This window comes from Carassius gibelio, chromosome A3 (assembly GCF_023724105.1).
Source record: "Carassius gibelio isolate Cgi1373 ecotype wild population from Czech Republic chromosome A3, carGib1.2-hapl.c, whole genome shotgun sequence".
NCBI classification, from domain to species: Eukaryota; Metazoa; Chordata; class Actinopteri; order Cypriniformes; family Cyprinidae; genus Carassius; species Carassius gibelio.
Genome location: NC_068373.1, coordinates 21,144,967 through 21,170,654, shown reverse-complemented (window position 1 = coordinate 21,170,654; position 25,688 = coordinate 21,144,967). Strand labels below are relative to the sequence as shown.

Genomic DNA, 25,688 nt, shown 5'->3' with positions numbered 1-25,688 from the left:
CCTGATGAGGAAGTAGCTGAAGCTGTCAAAACCTAGTAAGCTCCCTACCTAGACAGCAGTTAGGGTATTCTAGTCAGCGGACTCGGAAAGCTCTTACGACTCCGTAATATGCTGCCTAGGTAGGTGTCTAAGTAGGTTGTGAGACGCAGGCAATGCATTTGTTATGACGCGCTGTGTGGTTGTTTAAGGGGAGAATTACTATTCTTCATATCGTAGGACAAGACTCGTTTATATATGACAATTCATTATTTTAACTTATTATTATTTGTTTTTAGTTCATTAATTTTTTTGGGGAAAATACACAACACAGCAACCAGATTCTGACACATTGCTTTAACTATATTTTTTTTACGACAATTCTCATCAGGCGGAACTGGAAGTATTTACAGATAACGGATGATTCGTCTGCTGTGTTCGCACTTAATTTAAAATTTTACAGATATATATATATATATATATATATATATATATATATATATATATATTCAAAGACATTACGTTTAAGCTTATATATGTTTTATCTCAATTAGCTTTTCATGGTTTTATGCTGTTATTATTATTTATTTTGTCCGGGGTGTAACTTACAGTGATCTACAGTGAAGGCTATTTACAACAAATTGTATGAGTAAGGATACAACCTGTTTGGTCTAGTAATTATTATAATTATCTTATTATTAATTACTGAGAAAGCTGTACATAAGTAGTACATATATTCTTTATTTGCTGATCGTGTTTTCCTCCCACAGAATGTAGCTGCAAGCATCACATCTGTATCAGGACATATCTCTTGAGTCTTGAATTCAAAGCCTTTTCAGAAAAGGTAAAAAGTTATATTTATTTATTTCTCATAATAGGCTACCTAATTAAGTTTAAATATATAAACTTTATCATGATGTCTGTTTTGATGTCTTTATTTAACCAGGAAAGAAGCACATTGAGATTAGGAATCTCTTTTACAAGAGCACTCTGGCCAAGACTGACAGACACAGCACGTTTGAGTATAACAAATAACATCCAACAATACATACACATATACTCACACAAGCACATCCATTCAATTACAATATCAATACATAACTAGCTAAAACATCTACAACCCTATGATTCATTCTCCAAATCATTTGAAACTACTTTAAAAGTGTCCAACGAAACCACTTCCCTCAGTTTCAATGTACTTTGCAAACAATTCCAGGCAGAGGGGGCAGCATATTTAAATGTCTTTTTCCCCAATTCAGTACGTGCCACTGGAGCACACAGTAAAAATATATCCTGTGACCGGAGGCTATAGCTACAAGCATACTTTTTAAATATGTATGTACACAGATAGGAATGAAGTAAACCCAGGATAGATTTATAAATCAAAATATGCCAGTGTTTTTGTCTTCGGATGGACAACGCTGACCAGCCAACCCAAGCAGACAACACACAATGATGAGTGAGGGTTTTAAGATTTGTTATGAACCTCAGTGCACCATGATAAACAGTGTCTAAAGCTGTGAAGATGCATGCATATATATATTGGAGTCAGTATAAAAAACAGAAAAAAGAAATTAAGATTTATTCAGCAAAGGAATTGATCAAAGACTATTTCTTATTTTACAGAAGATTTATATTGCAAATAAATGGTGTTTTTAAGCATTCTATTAATCAGAAAATCCAGATAAAAATGTTTTTATAGTTTCTTTTAATATATTAAGCCATTTCCAACATAAGATAATAATAAGATATGTTTCTTGAGCATCAAATGAAGGTGAAGACTGGAGTAATGATGCTGAAAATACAGCTTTACCAGCACAGAAATATAAATTACATTTTAAAATATATTAAAGTCAAGTGTGCCATTTTTTTTTTTTTTTGACAATTTGTCAGTCGCTTGGTTTCTATTTATGTCGTTTTGTGCTGCAAAATCTAGGCCAAATATTAAACATCAAGTATGTCCCAATTGGCTTTGATTGTGATCCACTGAGCTACATTTTGTGGAGGAAGAAAACAACAGTTAGGGATTGTTTTACATGAGTTACAAGATATGTAAATATATCAATGGCAATAATTTCTTACATTTTATCCTTTTTTTTTTTTTTTTTTTTGCTAATAGTTTTCATTTCCTGACACTTTTTTAGCTGAAGATTTCTCTGGAGGAAATGATGCCAGACATCCTGGGAACTAAAAGGCCAGCACTACCTCAAACAAACCTTACACTGCCAAAAGACCAAGAACCTGTCCACAGGGCAGATGAAAATAAATGGTTCATGCAGTTTTTGCAAAAAAAGAAAAAATATGCATATTAATGAAATCAATCTTATCATATGTATAATTATTTGTATATGTATAATAAAAAGTAAAACATATTTGTGTGTGTCTGTGTGTAGTAATTTATTCTCATGAGTAAATTGTTTACATATTGCAAGACCTAGAGCAGTATCACACAATATGGCATTTACTGTATACTACATATAAAATGTTGAACTAAAAGATTTATCGGATAAAGTTAATAATGCATTTTAAATTCCATAATTTGTCCATTTTTATACATTATAGTGATTAATACTAAAGAACAATAAGTTTCCTGTTGTTAGTACTACAGTAAATATGTTAAAATGCAGTACATTTACATCTGTAAGTATTATTAGATATACTTTTATATATTTTTGACACTTTGATTAATTGCTTTTGTTACTCTCCCCTTCTTTTTTTTTCTTCTTTTTTTTTTTATCTGCTAAATGCATAAATATAATGTAAATGTTATGGATTCAGTAGCATAAAATGCAAATTATTGCTGTCCAGGTTGAATAACTGGGAATGTTGTGACAGCCCCTAGGGTTGAGGGGAGCCCATGATCCCAGTAGAGCCATTCAACCCCTCACATCTTTGTCCCAGGCCCTGTCAGTGTATCTGTTCTGCACATGATTCAGTAATGCATCAGTTCTGAGTCAACTGCAGCAGGGTGTTCCTTAGCACGTTTTGGGAGGGTTTAAGTAGCAGTTTTAACGAAAAAGAAATAAACTTTTTGTGGTAGGTGACGCTGAGTAGTTAGTGGGCTGTACCATGTGAGCTGAGGGCGGGGGAGTGTTTGATCCTCGAGCAGCCGCTGCCAAAACAGAAAGAAACGGGCTGTGACTGCTGCCATATCCTGAACTAGACATGGCCGCGACCGGAGTTCTCCCCTTTATCAGGGGAGTAGATCTAAGTGGGAACGACTTTAAGGTGAGGATTCTGCTTTAATTCGTCTGTTTGTACTGGGTTTTGATAATAAATCATCCGCTAAAACGAGGAAAGTGATGTAGGCTAGTTAGCGTGTCAAAACAGTTGGGATGGTGAGCTAGCAGCGCTAACCGTGTTAGCTTACGGACACTGGGCGTTAGCTTGAGACTTGTCAGAATTTGTCGCTTAGTCAAGCTGTGTGACAGCAAGGAAGTAACTACAAGTTTGTTAGCGAGTCAGATGTGTTTGGTGACACTATAATGCATCTGGCCTCGATAAATGAACTGCGCTGCTGACGCACTTGATTTCAAAACATGCTTCAGCTTCTTTTAGATTAGAGTTCATCAGTATGAACATGAGAAAGAAGATTTTTAGCATTAAATATGTTCAATGCATAATTATCTTACAAGAGAATTTTCTTAAACTGTATTACATTACACAAGCTCTCAAGTGTGTTGGTTCGCTTGAGTACCTTTGTACTGAGGCTCTGTGAGTCTGAATGTAAAGGCAGGTGTACTCCTCTTGACACGACTGTGTGAACATCATGCAAGTTTTCTAGCTTAGGCTCATGTTGTTGCCATAGCAAACACACCCCATAACTTTTCTGCCTTGAAGTGACATCAATCTACCAGGTTTAGCTTGTTTGAGATCAAATTTAAGCTTCAGTAAGAGGCAAGTCGTACAGTTTGGAAGATTACATCAATGTAGCAGATACATCAAAAACTGCTAACTCACTAACACAAAAACTGACTCATGATGGTCTGATCTGAGACTAATACTTGTATCTCTTCTGTTGAACACAGGGGGGTTATTTTCCTGAGCACGTCAAGTCTATGACCAGCTTGCGATGGCTGAAGCTGAACAGAACAGGGCTTTGCTATCTTCCAGAGGAACTGTCCTCCCTGCAGAAACTGGTGATTGTCAATTACACAGCTGAGTCACATTTTCATATTTCGCAATTAGACTGTCAACTTACTAATGCTCAATCTTGGGTCTTTTTTTTGCTCTTTTGTGTGAAATCAGGAACATTTGTCCGTGAGTCACAACAACCTGACGACGTTGCATGGAGAACTGTCAAGTCTTCCCAACCTGAGGGTAATGTGAAATATGTCGTAATGCTCTGTCAATCACATGTTCCTCTGCTTACATTTGACATAAGGATATATAAATATTAACGTACCATTCACTAGCGTTCAAAAGTTTGGGGTCAGAACCTTTATAGTGTTGTTATTTTGAAAGTATTCAATACTTTCGTTCAGCAAGTATGCAATAAACAAAAAGCCAATAAGGACATTTATAATGTTCCAAAATATTTCTTGTAATGTTTTGTTTAATGTTTAAGAATATTATTTTTCAAATAAATGCTATTTTTGGACTTTCTATTTATCAGAGAATCATGAAAATATGTTACTGACCCCAAATATTTTAAATGCATTTTGAATTAACACCGCATTATTTTCCACATTTTTGTTGGAAATGCTCTGACAAGCATTTCACGTGCTCTTGTTATTTTGCTGCAGGCGGTTGTGGCTAGAGCAAACAGCCTGAAGAACTCTGGTGTTCCTGATGATATTTTTCAGCTGGATGATCTTTCTGTGCTGGTATGTAGAGAATTAATTTGTGTTCATTTCTCTCTGGTGGATGAAGTATATATATCTCAGTTAAGTGCAAAATTATAGGCATGATTCAATTTTATGTAAACAGGGCTGTGTCCCGACTCCCGATCAGTGAATTTGTCATAGATTGTGTGTTGTATTATGGTAAAAGATATGTGTGCTTAGGTGTGTTGTTCCCTCTTCTGTTCAGGATCTGAGCTACAACCAACTAACAGAAATCCCTCGGGACTTGGAGAACTCCAAGAACATGTTAGTCTTAAACCTCAGTCACAATAGGTTCGTCTTTCTATTTTGTACTCCTGTTCTTGGAAGTGAGGAATAATGATTACTCATTGAAACAAACTTGTATTTTATTTTTATTATCTGGTATTTTGAAAGAGATCCTGGGGAGGGTTTGGGGGCCTAGTCAAAGGATGCATTTTTTGTGCCTGCATTTTTCTCGCAAGATGCTGAAATAAAACCCAATGCAACATCCATCCATCAGTGGTTCTCAACCTTTCTACCTTCTCGCCCCTCGCATTTTGTCCACAAATATATTTGAAGGCCCCTTGACATTTCCAAATGTTTGTGATTTTACTGAATAAGTATGATAATATTTTTATCCACAATTTTTACCTGATAAAAAAAAAAAAAAACAGTTCATATTGGCTTTACCCATGGATTTCTGTGAACTTGTGTAATCTGATACTCATCTCTGATGTTTGCTCTTTCTCACAGCATTGATAACATTCCAAATCAGCTGTTCATTAACCTCACCGATCTGCTGTACCTGGACCTAAGTGACAATAATTTGGACAGTCTTCCTCCTCAGTTGAGACGCTTGATCCAATTGCAGACCCTCATACTCAATAATAATCCGCTTATGCATGCACAGCTGAGGTAAGACGGATGTTTTTTACAAGTTGATTTATTTCTGTCTGTGCAGTTTGTACTCTGCCAAATCAGATGACATCGTTGTGTTATCAGCATTGCCTCTAAACTCTTTCTCGCTTGTGTGCCTTTGTGGTAACAGGCAGTTACCTGTTATGGTGGCCCTTCAAACCCTCCATTTAAGGAACACTCAGCGTACTCAAAATAACATGCCCACGAGTCTGGAGGGTCTCACCAGCCTAGCAGGTAGAGATCCAGGGGTGTTACTTTGCTGTCTGTAAAACAGTCATCAGTATCTGTAGTTGCTGTTGCTCCATGTATAATGAATCTTTGGTGTTTCTGTGTAGATGTGGACCTGTCCTGCAATGATCTGACTCGGGTACCAGAATGCTTGTATACGCTGACTAATCTCAAACGGCTCAATCTGAGCAGCAATCAGATATCTGAACTGTCACTGTGCATAGATCAGTGGACTAAACTCGAGACGCTCAACCTTTCTAGGAATCAGCTCACATCCCTGCCTGTAAGTCCCTCATTGCCATATAAAGTAAAACTTAGTTGAACTTAGCACTTATCAGATGTAGTTGGGACTTGAAAGTGCTTTTGTGCATGTGCAGGAGAAAATGCTTCATCACATCAACACATTTAGCTTACATTGATATATTTGATTGACTTGTTGCTAATCTTGTCTCTTTTTTTTCTCCCCCATTAAATGTGATATGAAGTCTGCCATTTGCAAGCTGTCAAAGCTGAAGAAGCTGTATGTGAACTCAAACAAAATCGATTTTGATGGGCTTCCATCTGGTGTAGGAAAATTGTCCAACCTGGTTGAGTTCATGGCTGCAAATAATAATTTGGAGCTTGTTCCTGAGGGACTTTGCAGGTGATTAATTGACTGTTTATTGGTAGTCGGATATCATTTATGAAACAAATGTATATGATATTTTTATTAATATGTGGCTTTTTGATTTGTTCAGGTGTGGAAAATTGAAAAAGCTGGTTTTGAACAAGAACCGCCTTGTGACATTACCAGAGGCTGTTCATTTCCTCACTGACCTGGAGGTATGAACTATTTATTAAAAATGAAAAAAAATATTCTTCTTACTGTTATTACTTACACTACATTTTGGGGCCAGTAAGATTGTTTTCCTTTTATAATATTACAGAAGATTCCTAATTCAAACAATTGCTGTTCTTTTGAACCTTCTATAACTTAAAAAACAGTTCTATTAATTAGTAGTAATATTTCACAATATTGCTGCTTTTACTATGTTTGTGATTTAAATAAATGAAGCCTTGCTGGGCATAAGAGATTTCAGTTTCACTTTCTATGAAGCCTGTATTTATAAAACATAAGGGTTAAATCATTAATGAATTCATAATACTTTGGAATGGTCCCTTTAATCAATCGACTATTAGCAACTTTGCAACTACATGCCAACTAACCCTCATTAGAGTATTAGTATGCTCAAGAATGGTTGAATCTAGTGTGGTAGAATAAGCTGACTTACTCGCAAACACACTTTGCAAAGACATAGACCATCTTGTTGACCATCAAAATAAAGTGTTAGCATATATTTACAGTAGCAGACATACTAATACTCTAATGACCACTAGTTGATATGTAGTTGTAGTTGCACTCATCAACAGCTGTCTAAATGGTACCATTAAAATAATTAAACTAATATCACAATAAAAATAGTTCACAGCAAATGTGTCCTATTACACATTCATCTGATCTGATATCTGATTTTATAGCTGTTTGAGAGAATAAAAAAAAATCATTATTATTATTATTATTACTACTACTACTTCTACTAATAAGTGGTCTTTGACCGCTTTAAGTAAAGTAGCATCAGATAAATTGCAATATATGAGACTTATAATACATTTATAACTATGAGAAATATAATCCAATGTAAATGTGGATGCAACGTGTTTATTGTGTTATAAATAATCATACTCTTAAAAGCTATAACGAAAAATAAGTAAATATTATAATATATAAAAGAATGATGAATATTCATGAGATGTTACAACAACTAAGGTTTTTTATAATGCATTATGCATTCATTATAATGATTTAAGAATACCCTTATAATGGATTATAAATACGGGCTTCATAGAAAGTGTTACTGAGATTTATTTTTAAAACATTTACAAAAAATCTTAGCAGCCTCAAACTTTTAAACGGTAGCATATGATTTTTATGTACGTACTTTAAAGGGGCCATATGATGCTTTTATCTCTCTTGTCGCAAATGAAAAGCCCCTTTCCATAATCGCGAGCTTCATGTTTCAAAATAAATGTAAAGACAGTTAATAATGTCCTTAGTATTACCATCAGTTCAAGCCCAAAAGGGGAACAGAGTGGCGTGAGGAAGCTCTTATGAGTTTGCAGTAAACAAGCCTCAGACGGTTAAGACAGTTGACTCCACTGTGTGACCCCTCACCCCTTTCTCTCTCTCTCTCTCTCTCTCTCTCTCTTTCTCACACACACATGCATGGGTGTGCGCAAAACTATGAAGGTAAATCAGTAGCTCTCAGATCTGGCAGTACAAGTTCAAATCCTAGCGCTTTGACTCTTGCTACTCCTTTTGCAGTATTCCTGTGGCAAAACTCACTTGTGCACTTGTATATGTAGATGTGAGAGAGCAGAGCTGGGGGCGGGGCTTTGGTGCAAATTAATACATTTTATTGGTCGATGCCTGACAAATCAACAACTCCAGCCATCGCGACTTGCCAAGAAAGAAAGATATTTTTTATGTATCAGTTATTTGTAAAACACTGCAAACTATTTTCATTTCATAGGTTCATCTTGTCATTCAGATATTATCTGGTAGACAAATAGTGCAACATCTTTCATATGTATATCCCACTGCATATCGCTGCATCAGAGTTGCAACATAACTCTGTTTTTTGTTATTTGTAAAATGAATTTAAACTTCTTTATTGGGTTCAATTCCTAATTTGCTTGTTCAGTAATGAACCTTTTTAAATGCAACATTACATTTTTTTTATAAGAATAGAGTGTTTGATAATGTCTAAATGTACATTAAAAAGCACAGCCTAAAAAGCTAAATACATGTATTTATTAAATATCCACAAGGCCATCTAATGATTATCAAATGACATTACATATGAATATTATCTTTCTGGCCACCAAATGCCTCTAATTTGCCTCTCTTCACTGGAATTTATAAACATTTTCTCTATTTTAACCCTAAATACTACACTAATTGTAATATAAATAATAAGCTTATTAGAAAATGTTATTTTTTAAATGGCCATTCATGGATCATGATCATTTGCGCTTATTTAGTGCCAAAATCTCTTCAAATTAACTAAACAGAACTAAGCTAAAATGTAGTGCAGTTATTTTATTGGTTAAAAGTTGCACTTATGGTGTTTGGTCACATTTGACTGCCAAGGTGTATGAGAACATATTAATGCTGTTTCATTCCCCAGAATAAAATGCTATTTTAAAGCATAGTCTGCATAGTTATCCATGCACAATCAAAGCACATTATGTGTTAATAATTACTAGAATGCTATCTGTCCCGATCAATCCCATTCAAACATATTGACAGTGTGATTTGTTTGAAACTATTGATAGCTCCATGAACCACATGAGCATGTCTCAACTGTTTCTCAGCTGCTCTGGTACAGCGAGCTTACTCTGCAATATGTAATGGGATATACATATGAAAGATGTTGCATTATTTGCCTACCAGATAATACCTGAATTACAAGATGAATGCAGTGTCTTAAAATCCTAAAAGCTAAGGATATTCAATGAAAATAATTTGCGGTGTTTTACAAATAACTGATACACAAAAAAATATAAAGTCGCAATGGGTGGAGTTGTTGATTGGTCAGGCATCGACCAATAAAATGTCTTAATTTGCACCAAAGCCCCGGTCCCAGCTCTGCTCTCTCACGTCTACATATACAAGTGCACAAGATAGTTTTGCAACAGGAATACTGCAAAAGTCAAAGCACTAAGATTTGAACTTGTACTGCCAGATCTGAGAGTGCCGACTTGACACTGTGCAGCAAAACTGAAGCAAAGTGCAAAAGTAAATATGTTAAATATATTTGTGTATGTCGTTCTACATATTTGTAACTATTAAAATGTGTTGCTGTACTCTAGTAATGTTAAAGATTTCTAAATGCATCTACTTTTGGAAGACCAAATAAAGTGCTTTAGCTTTCACCTAGATACACACAGCATCTCCCTGACATGACTGCTTCAACACTAACTGTGGTTACTGAAACCAGGCTTTCTTTCTTTGCGTGAACATTTGGGCAGCATAACGCAAATATTTCCACATGGTGACATAGATATGTGGGGGGCGTGTTTAAACGACGTGTTTTGGGGGGCTTGGCAGTCTTAACTTTGAAGAATCTTTCTTTGGATTTGAGACTTTAGTCTTTGCAACTTTACAGATCTTTTTTTATTCACCAAGATCTTGTAACACTCCAAAGAGAACGGAAAAACCGAAATCGCATCATATGACCCCTTTAAGAGTAAAGCCACAAACACTCATGCATATGTTAAAATGATTAATAAATGCTGAATAAATTTGTTTATTAACAATCTGATTGTTTTTTTAGGTTTTGGATGTCCGGGAGAATCCAAATCTAGTAATGCCCCCTAAACCAGTGGACCGGACAGCTGAGTGGTACAACATAGACTTCTCATTGCAGAACCAACTGCGATTGGCTGGTGCATCTCCAGCCACTGTGGCAGCAGCTGGTGGAGGTACAATATATGTTTGTCTTTTTTTTTTTCTTCTCTCTAATAGTGTTGTTGTTGTTATTGTTCACACCTACCTAACCGTTGTTGGCTCAACAATTTGAATACTTCTGAATTTGAAGTAACAAAACAAACTATAACTCTGTAATGAAACTCAAATTGCAATATGATGTTTGTTTTATGCAGGAAATACCCCAAGAGATCATATGGCCAGAAAGATGAGGCTAAGGAGACGCAAGGACTCGACCCAGGATGATCAGGCTAAACAGGTGCTGAAGGGAATGTCGGACGTGACTCAGGAGAAGAACAAATCCATCGAGGTAAGAGAACAGCAGAGCTCACGGTGGAACCTTTATAATGGTACACGTCAAAACATTCCTGGTCTTTATGTTTCTCACAATCTTTAGGAGAACAGAGAACTGAAATACACTGATCTAAAAACCAAACGATGGGACAAGAAGCTAGAGAAACCTCCGCTGGATTACTCTGAGTTCTTCTTGGAGGATGTGGGGCAGATCCCTGGTCTTACCATTTGGCAGATAGAAAACTTTATACCCATTCAGGTGGACGAGGCCTTCCATGGAAAGTTCTACGAGGCAGACTGTTACATTGTTCTCAAGGTCAGGCCTGTACTTTTTTTTTCTCTCTCTCTCTCTCTTACTTTTTTTTTTTTTTTGTTAAATGAGCATGATGCTGAAATGTAATATAATGCAATTTTGTTTTTACATTTTTTATGAGATCTGCATTCAGTCTTCATCCTTTCTTTCATTGAATGCTTTTTAATGTATTTCTACAGGCGTTCTTAGATGACAGTGGATCCCTGAACTGGGAGATCTATTACTGGATCGGGCACAATGCTACCCTTGATAAGAAAGCCGGCTCTGCCATCCATGCTGTCAACCTCCGTAATTATTTGGGAGCGGAGTGCAGGACTATCAGAGAGGAGATGGGAGACGAGAGTGAAGAATTCACTGCAGTCAGTAAAACCAACTTTTTTTTTTTCTGCACAAAACGATGTGTTTCTGTTTTATCAGTATATACTCAGCTATATTTTTCTGAAATGTGTCTTTTTAGGTGTTCAACAATGAGATTTCTTATATTGAGGGTGGAACTGCCAGTGGATTTTACTCTGTAGAAGATACTCAATACCCAACCAGGTGCCCCACCGAAAACAACACCCAGGACAGCTTCTCCAGCTTATCCCTGGTGTGACTCGCACTAATCCTGTTTGTTTTGTGTTTTGGGCAGGTTGTACAGGGTTTATGGGAAAAAGAACATCAAATTAGAGTCGGTGCCTCTGAAAGCATCCTCACTCGATCCTCGGTGAGCTTAATGCGCTTTTTGCTCTGTTATGTACTATGGTGGGAGTGATTCAATCTGATTAATGTTTTTTGTTTTTTTTTTCTCCAATTTTAAGGTTTGTCTTTTTGGTGGACGCTGGTCTTGAAATATTTGTTTGGAGAGGAGGCAATGCAACACTTGCTGCTACTACAAAAGCAAGGTAAGATGCAAACAAATAAGCTGTCTTCCCCCCTCTTGTGGTTCAGATATGTAGTAGTGCCTGTCTTATTTATAGGTTATTTGCTGAGAAGATCAACAAAAATGAGCGAAAAGGCAAAGCAGAGATTACAACTTTGATGCACAATCAAGAACCTCCAGAATTCTGGGAAATTCTTGGCGGGCAGCCTGAGGAAATCAAGAAACATATCCCAGATGACTTCACTCCTGTCCGACCCAAGCTCTATAAGGTCAGGGAATGGTTTATTATTTGTTGTGCATTCCTTTCCAAAACCACATGTTGTAAAATATTTTGTACTTTCTTGGTCTGTTAGGTTGGTTTGGGCTTGGGATACCTTGAACTTCCTCAGATTAACTACAAACTCTCTGTGGAGCACAAGGACAAGCTCAAACTAGATATGGTTCCAGAGCAAAGACTGGTAAATGCAGAGTTTAGACGGTTGTGATTTGTCATTTCCATGTTCTGTTTTTAATGCTTCTAAAATCATTTGAGTTTACACTACCATTCAAATGTTTGGTATTAATAATAATAATAAAAAAATAAATTAATCCTTTCTTTCAGCAAGGATAGAAATGAATTTATCAAGTTTCAAATTTTTGTAACATAAGTTTTTACAATTTCAAATAAATTTTTATCTTTTGAATTTGGATTAATCAAAGAAAACTGAACATGTTTTTTACAAAAAAAAAAAACTTATTTTACTACAACTAGTCTTTTGTTTTATCAGTTAATTATTAGTATGGTATTGTCCCTGAATATATATATATATATATATATATATATATATGTATGCATGTATGCATGAATGCATGCATTATATATATATTTATTTATTTATTTATCTCAAATGTAAAAAAACTAAATTCTTTTACTACTATTTTATTTTATTTTTTATTTTATCAGTGAATTATTAGTATGGTATCGTCCCTGATTACATTTAACTAGTGGAATGTCTTGCTGTTTTAGGTACAAGGTCTTTTAGACACTAAAGGTGTCTACATCTTAGATTGCTGGTCTGATGTCTTCATTTGGATCGGCCGTAAATCCCCACGTCTTGTGAGGGCAGCTGCATTGAAGCTGGGCCAAGAGGTGTGCAGTATCCTCCATCGACCAAAACATGCTGTGGTCATCCGTAATCTGGAGGGCACAGAGTGCCAGGTAAAATTGACAAAATAAAAAAATTCACAGTCCTCCTTTTAAATGAAACTGCATTTTAAAAGAATTGTTTCAATTCCTGCTCCAATACCATGTTACACTCGACAGGTCTTCAAATCCAAGTTCAAAAACTGGGATGACGTGCTGAAGGTGGATTATACCAGGAACGCAGAGAGTGTGAAGCAAAAAGAGGGCTTGACTGGAAAGGTGAAGAAGGATGCGGAGCAGAAGGACCAGATGAAAGCTGACCTAACAGCTCTGTTCCTTCCTAGACAGCCAGCGATGCCTCTCACAGAGGTAAGACTTCTTTAACAGCTCTTTAATCCCAACCTTTCATTTTCTGCTACAGTTCTGTAAAAATCAGTATCTTTGTGGGTTTGTTGTGACTCTGACAGGCGGAGCAGATGATCGAGGAGTGGAACGAGGATTTGGACGGTATGGAGGGATTTGTTCTGGAGGGGAAAAAGTTTGCCCGTTTACCAGAGGAGGAGTTTGGACACTTTTATACTCAGGATTGCTACGTATTTCTCTGCAGGTTGGTCAAATGGTTTCACTAAAAATAACTGCAAGAATTGCAGCTGGGTGGTAATGTTCATCAGTTCTCAGATGGACAGAATAATGATTGTTAACTAAGTGAAATCATTAGTCCAGGGGTTCTCAGCTCTGGCCCTCGAGGTCCACTTTACCTGCAGAGCTCCAACCTTGCTCAATCCCACCTTCCTGTCACTTTATATTGATCCTCAAGACCTTGATTAGCTTGTTCAGCTCTGTTTAATTAGAAGTGGAGCTCAAATCTACAGGAAAGTGGAGAACACCTGCATTAGACAACAAAAAAAAAGACACAGCACACCCTTTCCATTAAATCTGATCCTCAGTGTGCTGGTGTCGATTTGTTCTGTATAAAAATAACTAATGTTTTAGATACCTGAAGATGTTACAATTAAATAATGGGATATTTGTGTCTGTCTCAGGTACTGGGTGCCAGTGGAGTATGAGGATGATCAGGAGAAAGACAAAGAGAAAGGAGAAGGAGAAGATGAGGACAAACAGCCTGAGGAAGACTTCCAGTGTGTGGTTTACTTCTGGCAGGGCCGTGAGGCCTCCAACATGGGCTGGCTGACCTTCACTTTCAGCCTGCAGAAGAAGTTTGAGAGCTTGTTCCCAGGCAAACTGGAGGTATCACATGTTTACATGGTTATTGTGCATGTTATGAAATGTATCCTCATTCTGTTGTAGTGACTCATGTTACATTGACTGTGTAATCCTTCTTATGTTATGACATTAACTTTTTTTTTAAAGAAGACGTCGTCATCATCTTGTGTATGTTTCAGGTTGTTCGGATGACCCAGCAGCAGGAGAATCTGAAGTTCTTGTCACATTTCAAAAGGAAGTTCATCATCCACAAAGGCAAGAGGAAGCTAAAAGTGGACAGTGTGCAGCCAAGTTTATACCACATCCGGACAAATGGAAGTGCGCTATGCACCAGGTAACTATATTTATGTTTTGTCCAGGTAGCATATTTTCATCTTTTATCTAAAATGTAAAAAAAATGACAAAAAATGAAAAATTTGGTGTTTCTGGTGCGTTTTTAGGACTATTCAAATAGCCACAGATTCCAGTAACCTCAACTCTGAATTCTGCTTCATATTGAAGGTAAACATGAATGTACTTTAATGTAGCATGTATTATAAATCATCAGATAGTAATAAAGATAACTTGCAGTGGTTTATAAACAGTTAATGATTCAAACATTATTTGTGTAGGTGCCATTTGAAAGTACCGACAACCAGGGAATCGTGTACACGTGGGTGGGCCGAGCAGCAGACCCAGATGAAGCCAAACTGGCAGAGGACATCATGAACACCATGTTTGATGACACCTACAGCAAACAGGTTCATACCAAAATCAAAACATGCACATTACATCTTGTACTTATTTTTTTCTTTAACAATTATTGTTTTCTTTTTTCGCTTTTCTTCAGGTGATAAATGAAGGAGAAGAGCCAGAAAATTTCTTCTGGGTTGGCATCGGCTCACAGAAGCCATATGATGAAGACGCAGAGTACATGAAATACGCTAGACTCTTTAGGTGAGTATTTCATTGCAGTTCAAGTTATTTAAATACACCACTGCTCAGAAGTTTGGAGGCAGGTATTTTTCTAGCAAGAAGTGAATGCTCTTATTCAGCAAATGTGACTGCAATGTGACACGTGTTACAAAAGATTTCTATTTCAAATAAATGCTGTTCTTTTGAATTTTTCATTCAAGAATAAATAAGTTAACATGGTTTCCACAAAATTATTAAATGGCACAACTGATTTCAACATTGCTTATAATAAGAAATGTTTCTTGATCAGCAAATTTGAATGATTTCTGAAGGGTCATGTGACTCTAAAGTAGTGACTGCTGAAATTTCGGCTTTACCATCACAGGAATAAATGACACTTTTGAGGTAATAATAGATTTTTCATTTTGTCTCAGGTGCTCCAATGAGAAGGGTTACTTTGCTATATCGGAGAAGTGCTCCGACTTCTGTCAGGATGACCTGGCCGATGACGACATCATGCTTTTGGACAATGGGAAAGAGGTAGAGCTTCATGCATGCAATAAAAAAGATTCTCTTGGCAGTGATTTTTTTGTTGTTGTTGTTGCTGAGCTTTTTTTTTTGTTTGCTTGTTTTACAGGTTTATATGTGGGTAGGCACACAGACAAGCCAGGTGGAGATTAAACTGAGCTTGAAGGCTTGTCAGGTCAGTGACATATTGAGTGGTAGTTTTATTGTACACCAGCACTTTGTTTTTAATCTTTGCACACATACACACTTGCCTCCTGGCCTGTCTTGTGTCTGCTTAACATTTGTGTCGTTCTTTAATCAGGTCTATATTCAGCACATGAGGTCCAAGGAAACAGAGCACCCAAGAAAACTGCGCCTGGTGCGCAAGGGCAACGAGCCTCACTGTTTCACCCGTTGTTTCCACGCATGGAGCGCCTTCAGGACCACACTTGCATAAATCAGCATCGCACTTCACACCTCACACACCGTCTGTCTGAATACAGTAATGAGCATTAGGGTTCAGATAACAACACCACTTACAGCACACCTTCCATTATTATTGTGCACTGCATCACTCTCTTTAAAAAGCTCACATATATATATATATATTTGCTAAATGAAGCGATATTATCGAATTTTATATTGATGTGTAGATTTAAAATCAAAGGAAGAGTCTAAATGATACAGCACTTAGGTAAGCGTTACCTCAAGAGATCAAATGCTCTATTCCTTAAGGGATGTTTTAAGAAGAACGTATCTGTTGAGGGAGAGTCAACATTTTTTAACCATCTGGCTGCACAAGTGTAGTGAATTGTCTTACCTGTTTACATTTTCTAAATTTTACAGTGGTTATTTTAAAAACGACTCTTCATATCATTGATTTAGGCTACACTATTCTGCCAAGGCTTTCAGTTATTGAAAGCACAAAACCTTTGTCTGTTTCAGTCAGATGTCACCCAGTTAAAATGCTGATTTGGTGAATAACACCAGTTTTTTGTTTTTTGCCTTTAAATGTTTCTTTCCATCAGCTTGATCTGTTTTACTGCTTCACTTTTGGGATGTTATTTCTGATGTCAATGCTGATGGAATAATGAATTGCACAGTTTATGTGGGATGTTATTTCAGTTATTTACTTGTCTGCATGAGAATTAATGCTTTTATGCCCTTAAACTGCCCCATACATCTATACCAATGCAGATGATAACTGGCTTGAACCCAGTGATTTTAATTAAAAACAGGATCTGTAGTAGTACAACAGTGATACCATGATTTGGTCTTCACAAATGAAGGCTGTTTAAGCTATTTATCTGGCACCATGTCAAAGATCACAGATTGTGCTTTTTCTTTCTTTTCTTTTTTAAAAGAAAAACAAGAAAAGGGTATGGTCCTATGTATGGACTACTTGATAGTTTTTTTTTTTTTTTTTTTTTTTTTGAATATTTGTAGAACTTGGACAGGGAAAATTGTTTAGCCAAGGAAATAAATATTCTTATTTTAATTATGCTTATCAAATGTGTTATGGCTGCACATAAAAGGGATTGGTGGAGGTAAAATACAATTGACTGCGAGTTGCCCTGTTTTGTTTCTATTTGTCACCGCAGCTTTTTTTGTATGCATATATAAATGTATTTTTTTTTTGTGTACAAATATTTTCTGCCACTGATTTCACCTGCAGATGCTCTATTTATGTATTTTGTATTGAATAAAGTTTCATCGCACTTCTGTATGACTCTTGTGGAGTATTTGTCACTGTATGCATGCATTTATGGGGTTTAAAGAATATTAGTCGGATCATGTGCACTGTGTATATTAGTCGGGGCAAGATAATTTGGGGTTCGTAATAAGTGGTTGAGCAAATGACTGTAGTCAACAATAACATTTTTGTAAAAATTGAGAAATTAAAAAATTTGATCGTTTACTTGTAATCTAGCCATGCTGTAGGAAATGTATTTTCAGGAAGTTTTTAGGAATGCTAATTTGTGTTATAAAGGAAAATGATGTAAAACAATACAGAGTAACAAAGATAAGAACATTTAATATTTGGTAATTATTATAAATTATTTAAATATATATCAAGTCAATATATTATTTAAAAAAATGATATTGTACATTGTTTCATGAGCTAAAAATAGGCCAAAAGCCAAATTATACGATTGTGTTATTGGTAATATGTATAATAAATCACAGTTTAATAAATTATTTTTGTTTATCAATTTAATTAAACAATATTGACGTAATTATTATATTTTAATATTAATAGAATTAACATTATTGTTATTGCTATTATTATTACAACTATATTAATAAAGAATAATATTGTTTTATATATATATATATATATATATATATATATATATATATATATCGTCTAATTAAATCGTATTGATATAACTATATTATTTTAATATCTATATAATTACATATTTCCTCATCTTTATAATAATAATAATAATAATAATAATAATAATAATAATAATAATAAATCATATTAATATAATTATCATGTTGTTAGCATTTTCTTTCACGCAAGGTATGCGGTATAAAAGTCCGGTGCTTCATAATAAAAGCTCTTCCTGTCTACGGCTATTGTTCCCCATAATGCATTGCACCGAACGATTACGCACACAGGAGCGCGCTTCACCCGGCCTCACTCCCCGTACTGTCGTTACACGAGCCCTGCAAATCCAAACGGATTATACCGATAAAACGGGAACCCACACACTCAGTGCCTTTTATCAGTATGGAACAAACCCCGAAGAAAGACGCGGAGAGCACGTGTGTGCTGTGCTGCCAGGACATCGAGCTGTTCGCCGTGGGGAAGTGCGATCACCCGGTGTGTTACCGCTGCTCCACCAAGATGCGGGTGCTGTGCGAGCAGAAGTACTGCGCCGTCTGCCGGGAGCAGCTCGACAAGGTACCGCCGCCTCTCCTCCAGCAGCGAGCGCAGGCCTCGGCTGCTTCACACACCGTTTAGACACACCGTGAACAGCACTAACGCTACACCGCTCCCGGTGCACTAGGAACGGGAGCGGCCGTGACCGTCGCGTCGCTAGCAGTGTAGACGAGATGTCACGAGAAAGTTTAGCTGAGGTGTGTCGTCTTTCAGAAGTTAACTTGAGCTAGCTGTTCCCTTTCTCGACGACTTTTGATTGTAGTCAAACTTGGAGACTTTAGTCTGTAAGTGAGCTGGTTTAGCGTAGAACTGGTGAATTATTGCCTGACGTTTCAACCAGTTCCTCCACGGTGTTAGCATACGACAGGCGAGGATGTACCAGGAACAAAGTTCAAAAAGTGTGTGTTTTAATAATTAGACAGACATGGTTTTGGGGAGGCTCAGCAGAATGTAATCAGCTTCAGATAGCTCGTGTGAGAATCTACTGGACGTGTGTTTCTCTGAAAGTCCTCTCTGATCTGCCTGTGTGAAGAGTTACATTTAATCAGCAAGTCTGGAAATTGAACACATTTGGCTTTTAGAACTTTTTGCTTCATTGACAACGTCGTTCATGCTCCGTAAGGAAGTCTTCCATTCTTTTAAAAGAAAAATGTCTTCAGTTATTAAAAACATTGATGTAATTTTACAGGTGGTCTTCATAAAGAAACCCGAGCCCTTTGCTGCTCTGCACATTCATCAGTATCAGTGTGAGAAGAAGTATGACATATATTTTGCGGATGGAAACATATATGCACAGTTCAGGTAGGAACTTTTTTTTCAACCGGGATATGTGTGTGTGTGTGTGTATATATATGTATATGTGTGTATATATATATATATATATATATATATATGTATGTATATGTGTGTGTGTATGTATATGTGTGTGTGTGTATATGTATATATCTATATGCATATGTATATATATGTATGTATATGTGTGTATGTGTTTGTATTCTTTTGAACTAAACATTCATTGTAGATTGAAAAGGTGTAATGTACTATGAATAAAATGACAAGATGAATTATTTTGAAAATAATCAAGGCTGGATGGAGTCCGGCATTTTTTCTGAAGAATCAAAAGGAAAAATATATATTTTAAAACTACTCTAAGAATACAATATGTTCTGCATAATGTAACAATTCACAATAATAAGCTGTAATGTTTTACCTACGTTTATGTTGTGACAATACTTGAATCTATAAAAAATAACCAATGTTTTGACATTTTTGAAGTTGGTGTGACCTGAGTTGAAATGAACAACTCTGACATTATCTTTCAGTTTACTTGCCAAAAAAAGAGAGTGGATTAAAATCCTCACAATACTTCTTAATTTTACATGGTTTCCCAGCCCTATTTTTCATCTTAAAATAAACAATATTTTGAAGTTTATTGCTTTACAATCTCTTTTTATCTTTTACAAATAAATGCAGGAAGATTTTGTCACATGAATGCCCTCAATGCACGGAGTCAAAAGTGTTCTCCAGATTTGAAGAATTAGAGCAACATATGCGAAAACAACATGAACTCTTCTGCTGCAAGTTATGTGCAAAGCACCTGAAGGTAGAGTGTTGCGTTTTAATAAAATATTATTTTGTTTGCACACACCTTATTCCTACAATGAATAGTTTGCTCTGTGTACAGATATTCTCATACGAGAGGAAGTGGTACAATCGGAAAGAGCTGGCTCGTCATCGAACACAAGGGGACCCGGATGATACTTCACATCGTGGACATCCGCTTTGTAAATTCTGCGACGATCGATACCTGGACAACGATGAGTTGTTGAAGCACCTGCGGCGAGATCATTTCTTCTGCCATTTCTGTGATGCAGATGGAGCTCAGGAGTATTACAGGTAATAGACCTCTTCTGGTTCACGTTTTTTTACTTATTAACGTTTGTTTATTTCCAGATGCAACTCACTGTGGCTATGATTGCATACACCTAGTTGATGGTTCAATCTGACTAAAATCCTTTCATGTAAACACCTCGATCCATCCATTTGAGCTTGTTTCGAATAACACTTCAATCAGATTGGAATGGGTGGTGTAGACCCAAAATAATTAAGCATGGAATTGAAAATTAGTGCATGTATGCCATAATTTAATTAAAATACTTTTGCTTTATGTTAATGGATTTGAACTATGCTTCACATCAATTAACATATTTATTGACATCTCCACATTTCTTAATATTTTGCCTAAAATGTTTTAAAATTGCTATTAATAAGGTTGTATGATCTCTATAAAAATCAAGATATTTAAAGATTACCTGAAGTATATTTACAATAGTTCAAAAATACTTCAGTATATCTTTAATTAGACCTTGGCACTTCTTTTGCACAATTAAAGTGCATTAAGCACACAATTAGTTATAAATAGTAATTTAGCAGACTTATACCAGTTTAGTATATCAAATGTACATTTTGCAGGGTATTTTTATTAAGCATGTAAATATGTAAATGTATTTGTTGTATACCTAGCAAAACCTAAATGTATTTCAGATACATTTTTGTATATTTTTTTTTTCACTAGGGTATACAATTCAACACCAATTTATTAAAAGTTTAACACAAATTAAATGAAGGGATTAAACATTACATTTTCAGTGGAAGTACATTCTACTGTAAAATAGTAAAGCATTTTTGTCACAATTTATTCATGTTAAACCAAACTATTTTTTTTTTTTTTGACCGTTTGTTGCAAAGATATTTAGGTTTCTTTGTGTATATAATATAACACTATTTTTAATAAATCAATTGGTGAAACTCTCATATAGTGACTCTTGGAGCAGCTCCTGCGTTATACATTATGACTGGATTCTGCAATTCTGTCCATGTTTTCTGCAGCATTGAAATCACAGGGCACTACCAGTGTCAGCGGAGCTACAAAATCATTACTACTTAATTTAAATGTACTTTAATTTAAAATATACTTTTATTTTTGTCTTATAGTGACTACCAGTACCTCAGTGAGCACTTCAGAGAGAGTCATTACCTCTGCGAGGAGGGCCGCTGCAGTACAGAGCAGTTCACTCATGCTTTCCGCACTGAGATTGACTATAAGGCTCACAAAGCTGCTGCCCACAGCAAAAACCGGGCCGAGGCACGGCAGAATCGGCAAATCGACATTCAGTTCAACTATGCACACAGACAGCAACGAAGAAATGACGGTAAAGCTGAATTTGCTCTTTCTGTGAGTTGCATATGATTTAGGAGCCGAATGCCTTCATCAAGCCCATTTGGATGTCTTTCTTTTGTCTGATAGTTGGTGGCGATGACTATGAGGAAGTGGATCGCTTCAACAGACAGGGAAGACCAGGAAGAGGACGAGCCCCTGGAGGGCAGCAGCATGTCAGGAGCTGGAGATATAATCGGTAGGTCCTCATCAGTACTGCATTTTAACATTTATAAAAGTGCTCATGGAAGACTGAGAGAGTTGTTGTCCACAGAGAGGAAGAGGACCGTGCAATGGCTGCTGCTCTGCGAGCTTCGATGGCCAGCCACCAGGAAGAGAGAAGCCATGTGCAAGAGAGGAGTATTCAGAAGCCACGCAAAGAAGAAAAGATGGAGCCTGATGACATGAGAAACAACAGAGGCACTGCCAAGCAGACGAACGAAATGCTAGGTATGGTGGAATTATGGTCAATTATTGTATGTTTATATATATTTATTTATTTTGGAAGTTGATGAAATTACATGTTTGAATCTATTTCAGCCCGATCAGTGAAGAGTAATGCCTCTTTGGCTGGTCAGGACTTCCCAGTTTTAGGGGCAGCTGCACCTCCAGCCCCTATTCAAAGGTATGTCTGTCCTGTTTTTAGTAAGATTTGTGGTGTTGTTTTTTCTATGTAGTAATGCTAATGTAATTTCTTTTTTTATTAGTGCTTGCATTCTTGATTTATCTATTTTGTCCAGATGTGTTTATTCAGATTTGTTCAGTGATGTAAATGCAGCGCTTTCTGTGAATTGTTTTATTTATTTTATAATTAGGGCCCGAGCACTGCAGTGCGAGGACCCTATTGGAATTGCTCCGTTTATTATTATGTCTGTATTGAAATTGATATCAAAGTGTGGGGCATGAAGTAAAAAATGCCAGGCTGATGTAACTGTCAGTAGTTGTTTATTTAAATAAAGCTGGAATAAAATTTTAATATTTGAAGAACTTAAATGAAAATTAGAAATGTTGCCTTGGCAACTAACTGAAACAAAATAAGTTAGTTAATCGAATTAAGTTAAAGCTAAATACAAATTTATTTATTTTTTAAACGCAAAACTAGACTGATAAAGCTGTCCTGAAATCTCAACGAAAGAAAGGGGCTTCTGAATGCTTGAAAATGAATCCTTAGATAATTTGACAATCTTTTATTATGTCTGCCAAATCAAAGTCGTGTGGTGCAATCAACATGCAAAGAAATGCAGAACAAATCAGGAAAATGATATGCAACAGCAAGAAACATTCAAGCATCATGGGCAAGCACCACTTAAAAATCTGGTTTTGTACATTGAGTTTAATTAAATCAGATTATATTTTACAATGTCTTCCTGTCATTGCAGCAAGATCAAAGAAACCTCTGTCTCCCTGAAGGAAGATGATTTCCCAAGCTTGTCTAGCTCCGTTGTTTCCGCTCCAATGACACCTGCATACACAAATCAACCCAAGAAACATTCGTCCTTCCAGGAGGAGGACTTTCCTGCACTGGTCTCCAAGATCAAACCACTGAAGCCACAATCAAACTCAACATCAGCCTGGTCTCAAGCCGGAAGCAAACCTGTGGTGGTTTCCAATAAACCTGTGGTTCTGCCCACCAGAACAGCCCCTACGGTCTCTTCATCCATACTGTCTGCCAGTGACCCGCCGCCCAGTGGAAGTGTGCCTCAGCCTCTCACTGCCTCCTCATCCCGCCGCAAAAAGAAGCTCACCTCAGCTGAAACCCATAAAGCTCCACCTAAAGTCAAATGTCCATCCTCATCGGATGACGAGGACCCCCAGACTGGTAAAACGGCCCAGGAGATCCGCACGGTACCGACTATGCTTGACATCTCCACTTTGTTGACTGTAAAAGGTGGCTCATCTCAGCCCAACCCCAAAACCAATAAGAAAAAGAAGCAAGCCACGACTTCATCTCTGGGCTCTCCCTCTCACACTTCGGAGTCTGTGTCCAAAATGGCTCACAAAGAGAATGTTCCTGAGATGAAGCCACCAGACAAAACCAACTCTTTTATAAATGGACTTGCGGAGAAGCCAGCAGAAGCACTGTCCTGTACATCATTTCCTGAAAATATTCCTTCCCCTCTAAAGCAGCCAGTAACCGACCAACCTCCTCCACCCAAGGAGGAGGAATTTCCTGCTCTTGTCTCTAGAAAACCTCCGCCTGGTAAGCAGGTTCCTTTTCTTAAAGCAGTGCCCAAAATGACATTGGTCATAAGTGCTTACTTGTGTTTTCAGGCTTTAAAAGTGCATTTCCAATGAAGAGCACACCGAGTGCGCTGCCTCCTCCTCCTCCTCCTGGCCTTGGGCCTGTTGCCAGCAAGCCTCCCCCAGGATTCACCGGCATCCCGCTCAACAGTAACGTGGTGGAACCATCAATGCCTGCTGTTAATAGGTTAGAGAATGTGACGTGGGGTGTGTTCCCTGTTTGAGTCACTGTTATATTTTGAAGATATTAAATCTTAGTAAAAAAAAATTTTTTAATAGTCTTAATGTTACAGAGCCAGTATTGGAGAGAATGTTGATAAAATGCCATAATAATAATAATAATACAAGATAACATTAAGAATTGTTTCTTGAGCAGCAAATCAGTATGTTAGAATGATTTCTGAAGGATCATGTGACACTAAAGAATGGAGAAATGATGCTGAAAATTCTGCTTTACATCAATGGAATAAATTGCATTTAAAAAAAAATCAGTTTGACAAAAGATAATTGTTTAAAAAAAAAAAAATTCTCATTAAGCATTGTTTTCTTTCAGAGGGACACCTGATGTTGGATCCTACCTCATACCTGAACATTTCCAGCAGAGAAACATGGACCTTATTCAGTCTATTAAGAATTTTCTTCAAAATGATGAAACCAAGTTCAATGAGTTCAAAAACCATTCAGGCCAATTTAGACAGGTACCCATCAAACCAAGATCATTTCAGTTATCTTTTTTTATCCAGTGTCATCATATGGTAGATGCTATTACTCCTGCACAATATATTCCATTGATCTCTACTATTTGTCCTGTATAGGATATTAATAAACTCTCTTTTCTCTTGAGCAGGGTTTAATACCTGCTGTCCGGTACTACAAAAGCTGCCAAGAGCTGTTGGGAGAGAATTTCAACAGGGTCTTCAACGAGCTGCTGGTTCTCCTCCCAGACACTCGCAAGCAACAGGAGCTCCTCACTGCCCACGGAGACTTCAAGGCTCTTGAGAAACAGCAGCAAGACTCCAAGCCCAAAAAAAACAAAAAGAAAGCCTGGCAGACAGGCACCACCAGCAACCACCTGGAGCTGGACTGCCAAGTGTGTCCCACCTGTAAGCAGGTGCTGGCTCTGAAAGACTTCAACACCCATAAAACCCTGCACATCGGCGATGATGACTTCCCCTCTTTACAGGCCATAAGCAAGATCATCAGCTAGCTGCCAGCAGACGCACATCCACAGCTCTCTTGTGACACACGACCTGGTGCTTCACCAGGATAATGGCAAGACGCTTGAAGGAAGAGGGATTGTCTGAGCTGCAATGTAAACTGGTTTGAAGAGAAACTGGTTTAATCTACTTGAAAGCTTCTCCACCAGTTCATCTTTTCATCAGGTTTTTCCAGAGCTGTTGGCATGGTCATTTGTTTTATTAAATTGTAAGGTTGGCTGCCTTTGAAAAAGAACCTATTTATTTCAGAATACTTCTGCCGTTCAGTTGAACTATTGTTTTCATTTCTTTTTATGAACTCCACAGAACAGAAAATTAAAATGGTTAATATATAGCATTTCACAGTAAGCTACAGTGATCTGTCAACTGATTTTTGACAAATTAACATTTTTGGATGTTTGTTTGTGTAAATCATTTGCAATTAAAAAATCAAGCCAGGAAAACGAAA

The 25,688-nt window shown here is 36.9% G+C and overlaps 2 protein-coding genes and 1 long non-coding RNA gene across 4 annotated transcripts; all 3 read left to right on the top strand.

The window, feature by feature from the left end:
* Positions 1-127: 127 nt before the first annotated feature.
* On the top strand, positions 128-2,348 carry LOC127951936 (uncharacterized). 2 transcript variants are annotated; one of them, XR_008152774.1, is made up of 4 exons: positions 128-625; positions 747-820; positions 923-1,435; positions 2,121-2,348. It is a non-coding gene; the product is annotated as an uncharacterized LOC127951936 (long non-coding RNA). The 2 variants fall into 2 exon arrangements; XR_008152773.1 differs by having other exon boundaries at positions 133-625; positions 923-2,348.
* Positions 2,349-2,911: 563 nt separating this feature from the next.
* LOC127951907 (protein flightless-1 homolog) lies at positions 2,912-17,394 on the top strand. Its single transcript, XM_052550049.1, has 30 exons — positions 2,912-3,204; positions 4,005-4,115; positions 4,225-4,296; positions 4,722-4,802; positions 5,008-5,093; positions 5,535-5,696; positions 5,830-5,933; positions 6,035-6,210; positions 6,413-6,570; positions 6,665-6,749; positions 10,304-10,451; positions 10,632-10,765; positions 10,853-11,065; positions 11,242-11,421; positions 11,520-11,602; positions 11,694-11,768; positions 11,863-11,946; positions 12,022-12,193; positions 12,278-12,382; positions 12,931-13,122; positions 13,228-13,416; positions 13,515-13,654; positions 14,091-14,295; positions 14,451-14,605; positions 14,712-14,772; positions 14,883-15,011; positions 15,101-15,207; positions 15,600-15,705; positions 15,803-15,868; positions 15,995-17,394. The coding sequence occupies exons 1-30, from the start codon at positions 3,142-3,144 to the stop codon at positions 16,127-16,129; spliced, it is 3,777 nt and encodes a 1,258-aa protein (XP_052406009.1). The 5' UTR covers positions 2,912-3,141; the 3' UTR covers positions 16,130-17,394.
* Positions 17,395-18,260: 866 nt separating this feature from the next.
* LOC127951888 (E3 ubiquitin-protein ligase ZNF598) lies at positions 18,261-25,688 on the top strand. The gene is made up of 12 exons (XM_052550025.1): positions 18,261-18,586; positions 19,254-19,366; positions 20,039-20,168; positions 20,250-20,461; positions 21,560-21,777; positions 21,873-21,981; positions 22,057-22,232; positions 22,323-22,407; positions 23,162-23,982; positions 24,054-24,210; positions 24,577-24,721; positions 24,871-25,688. The coding sequence occupies exons 1-12, from the start codon at positions 18,413-18,415 to the stop codon at positions 25,228-25,230; spliced, it is 2,700 nt and encodes an 899-aa protein (XP_052405985.1). The 5' UTR covers positions 18,261-18,412; the 3' UTR covers positions 25,231-25,688.

What these genes read in the sequence shown, in the direction of transcription:
- LOC127951907 (XM_052550049.1), top strand. Translation starts at nt 3,142, where the DNA reads ATGGCCGCGACCGGAGTTCTCCCCTTTATCAGGGGAGTAGATCTAAGT. An exon ending in CAAGTCTTCCCAACCTGAGG is followed by an intron (nt 4,297 to 4,721) that starts GTAATGTGAAAT and finishes ATTTTGCTGCAG; the next exon opens with GCGGTTGTGGCTAGAGCAAA. An exon ending in GATACTCAATACCCAACCAG is followed by an intron (nt 11,603 to 11,693) that starts GTGCCCCACCGA and finishes TGTTTTGGGCAG; the next exon opens with GTTGTACAGGGTTTATGGGA.
- LOC127951888 (XM_052550025.1), top strand. Translation starts at nt 18,413, where the DNA reads ATGGAACAAACCCCGAAGAAAGACGCGGAGAGCACGTGTGTGCTGTGC. An exon ending in GGAGCTCAGGAGTATTACAG is followed by an intron (nt 20,462 to 21,559) that starts GTAATAGACCTC and finishes TTTGTCTTATAG; the next exon opens with TGACTACCAGTACCTCAGTG. An exon ending in TCAATGCCTGCTGTTAATAG is followed by an intron (nt 24,211 to 24,576) that starts GTTAGAGAATGT and finishes GTTTTCTTTCAG; the next exon opens with AGGGACACCTGATGTTGGAT.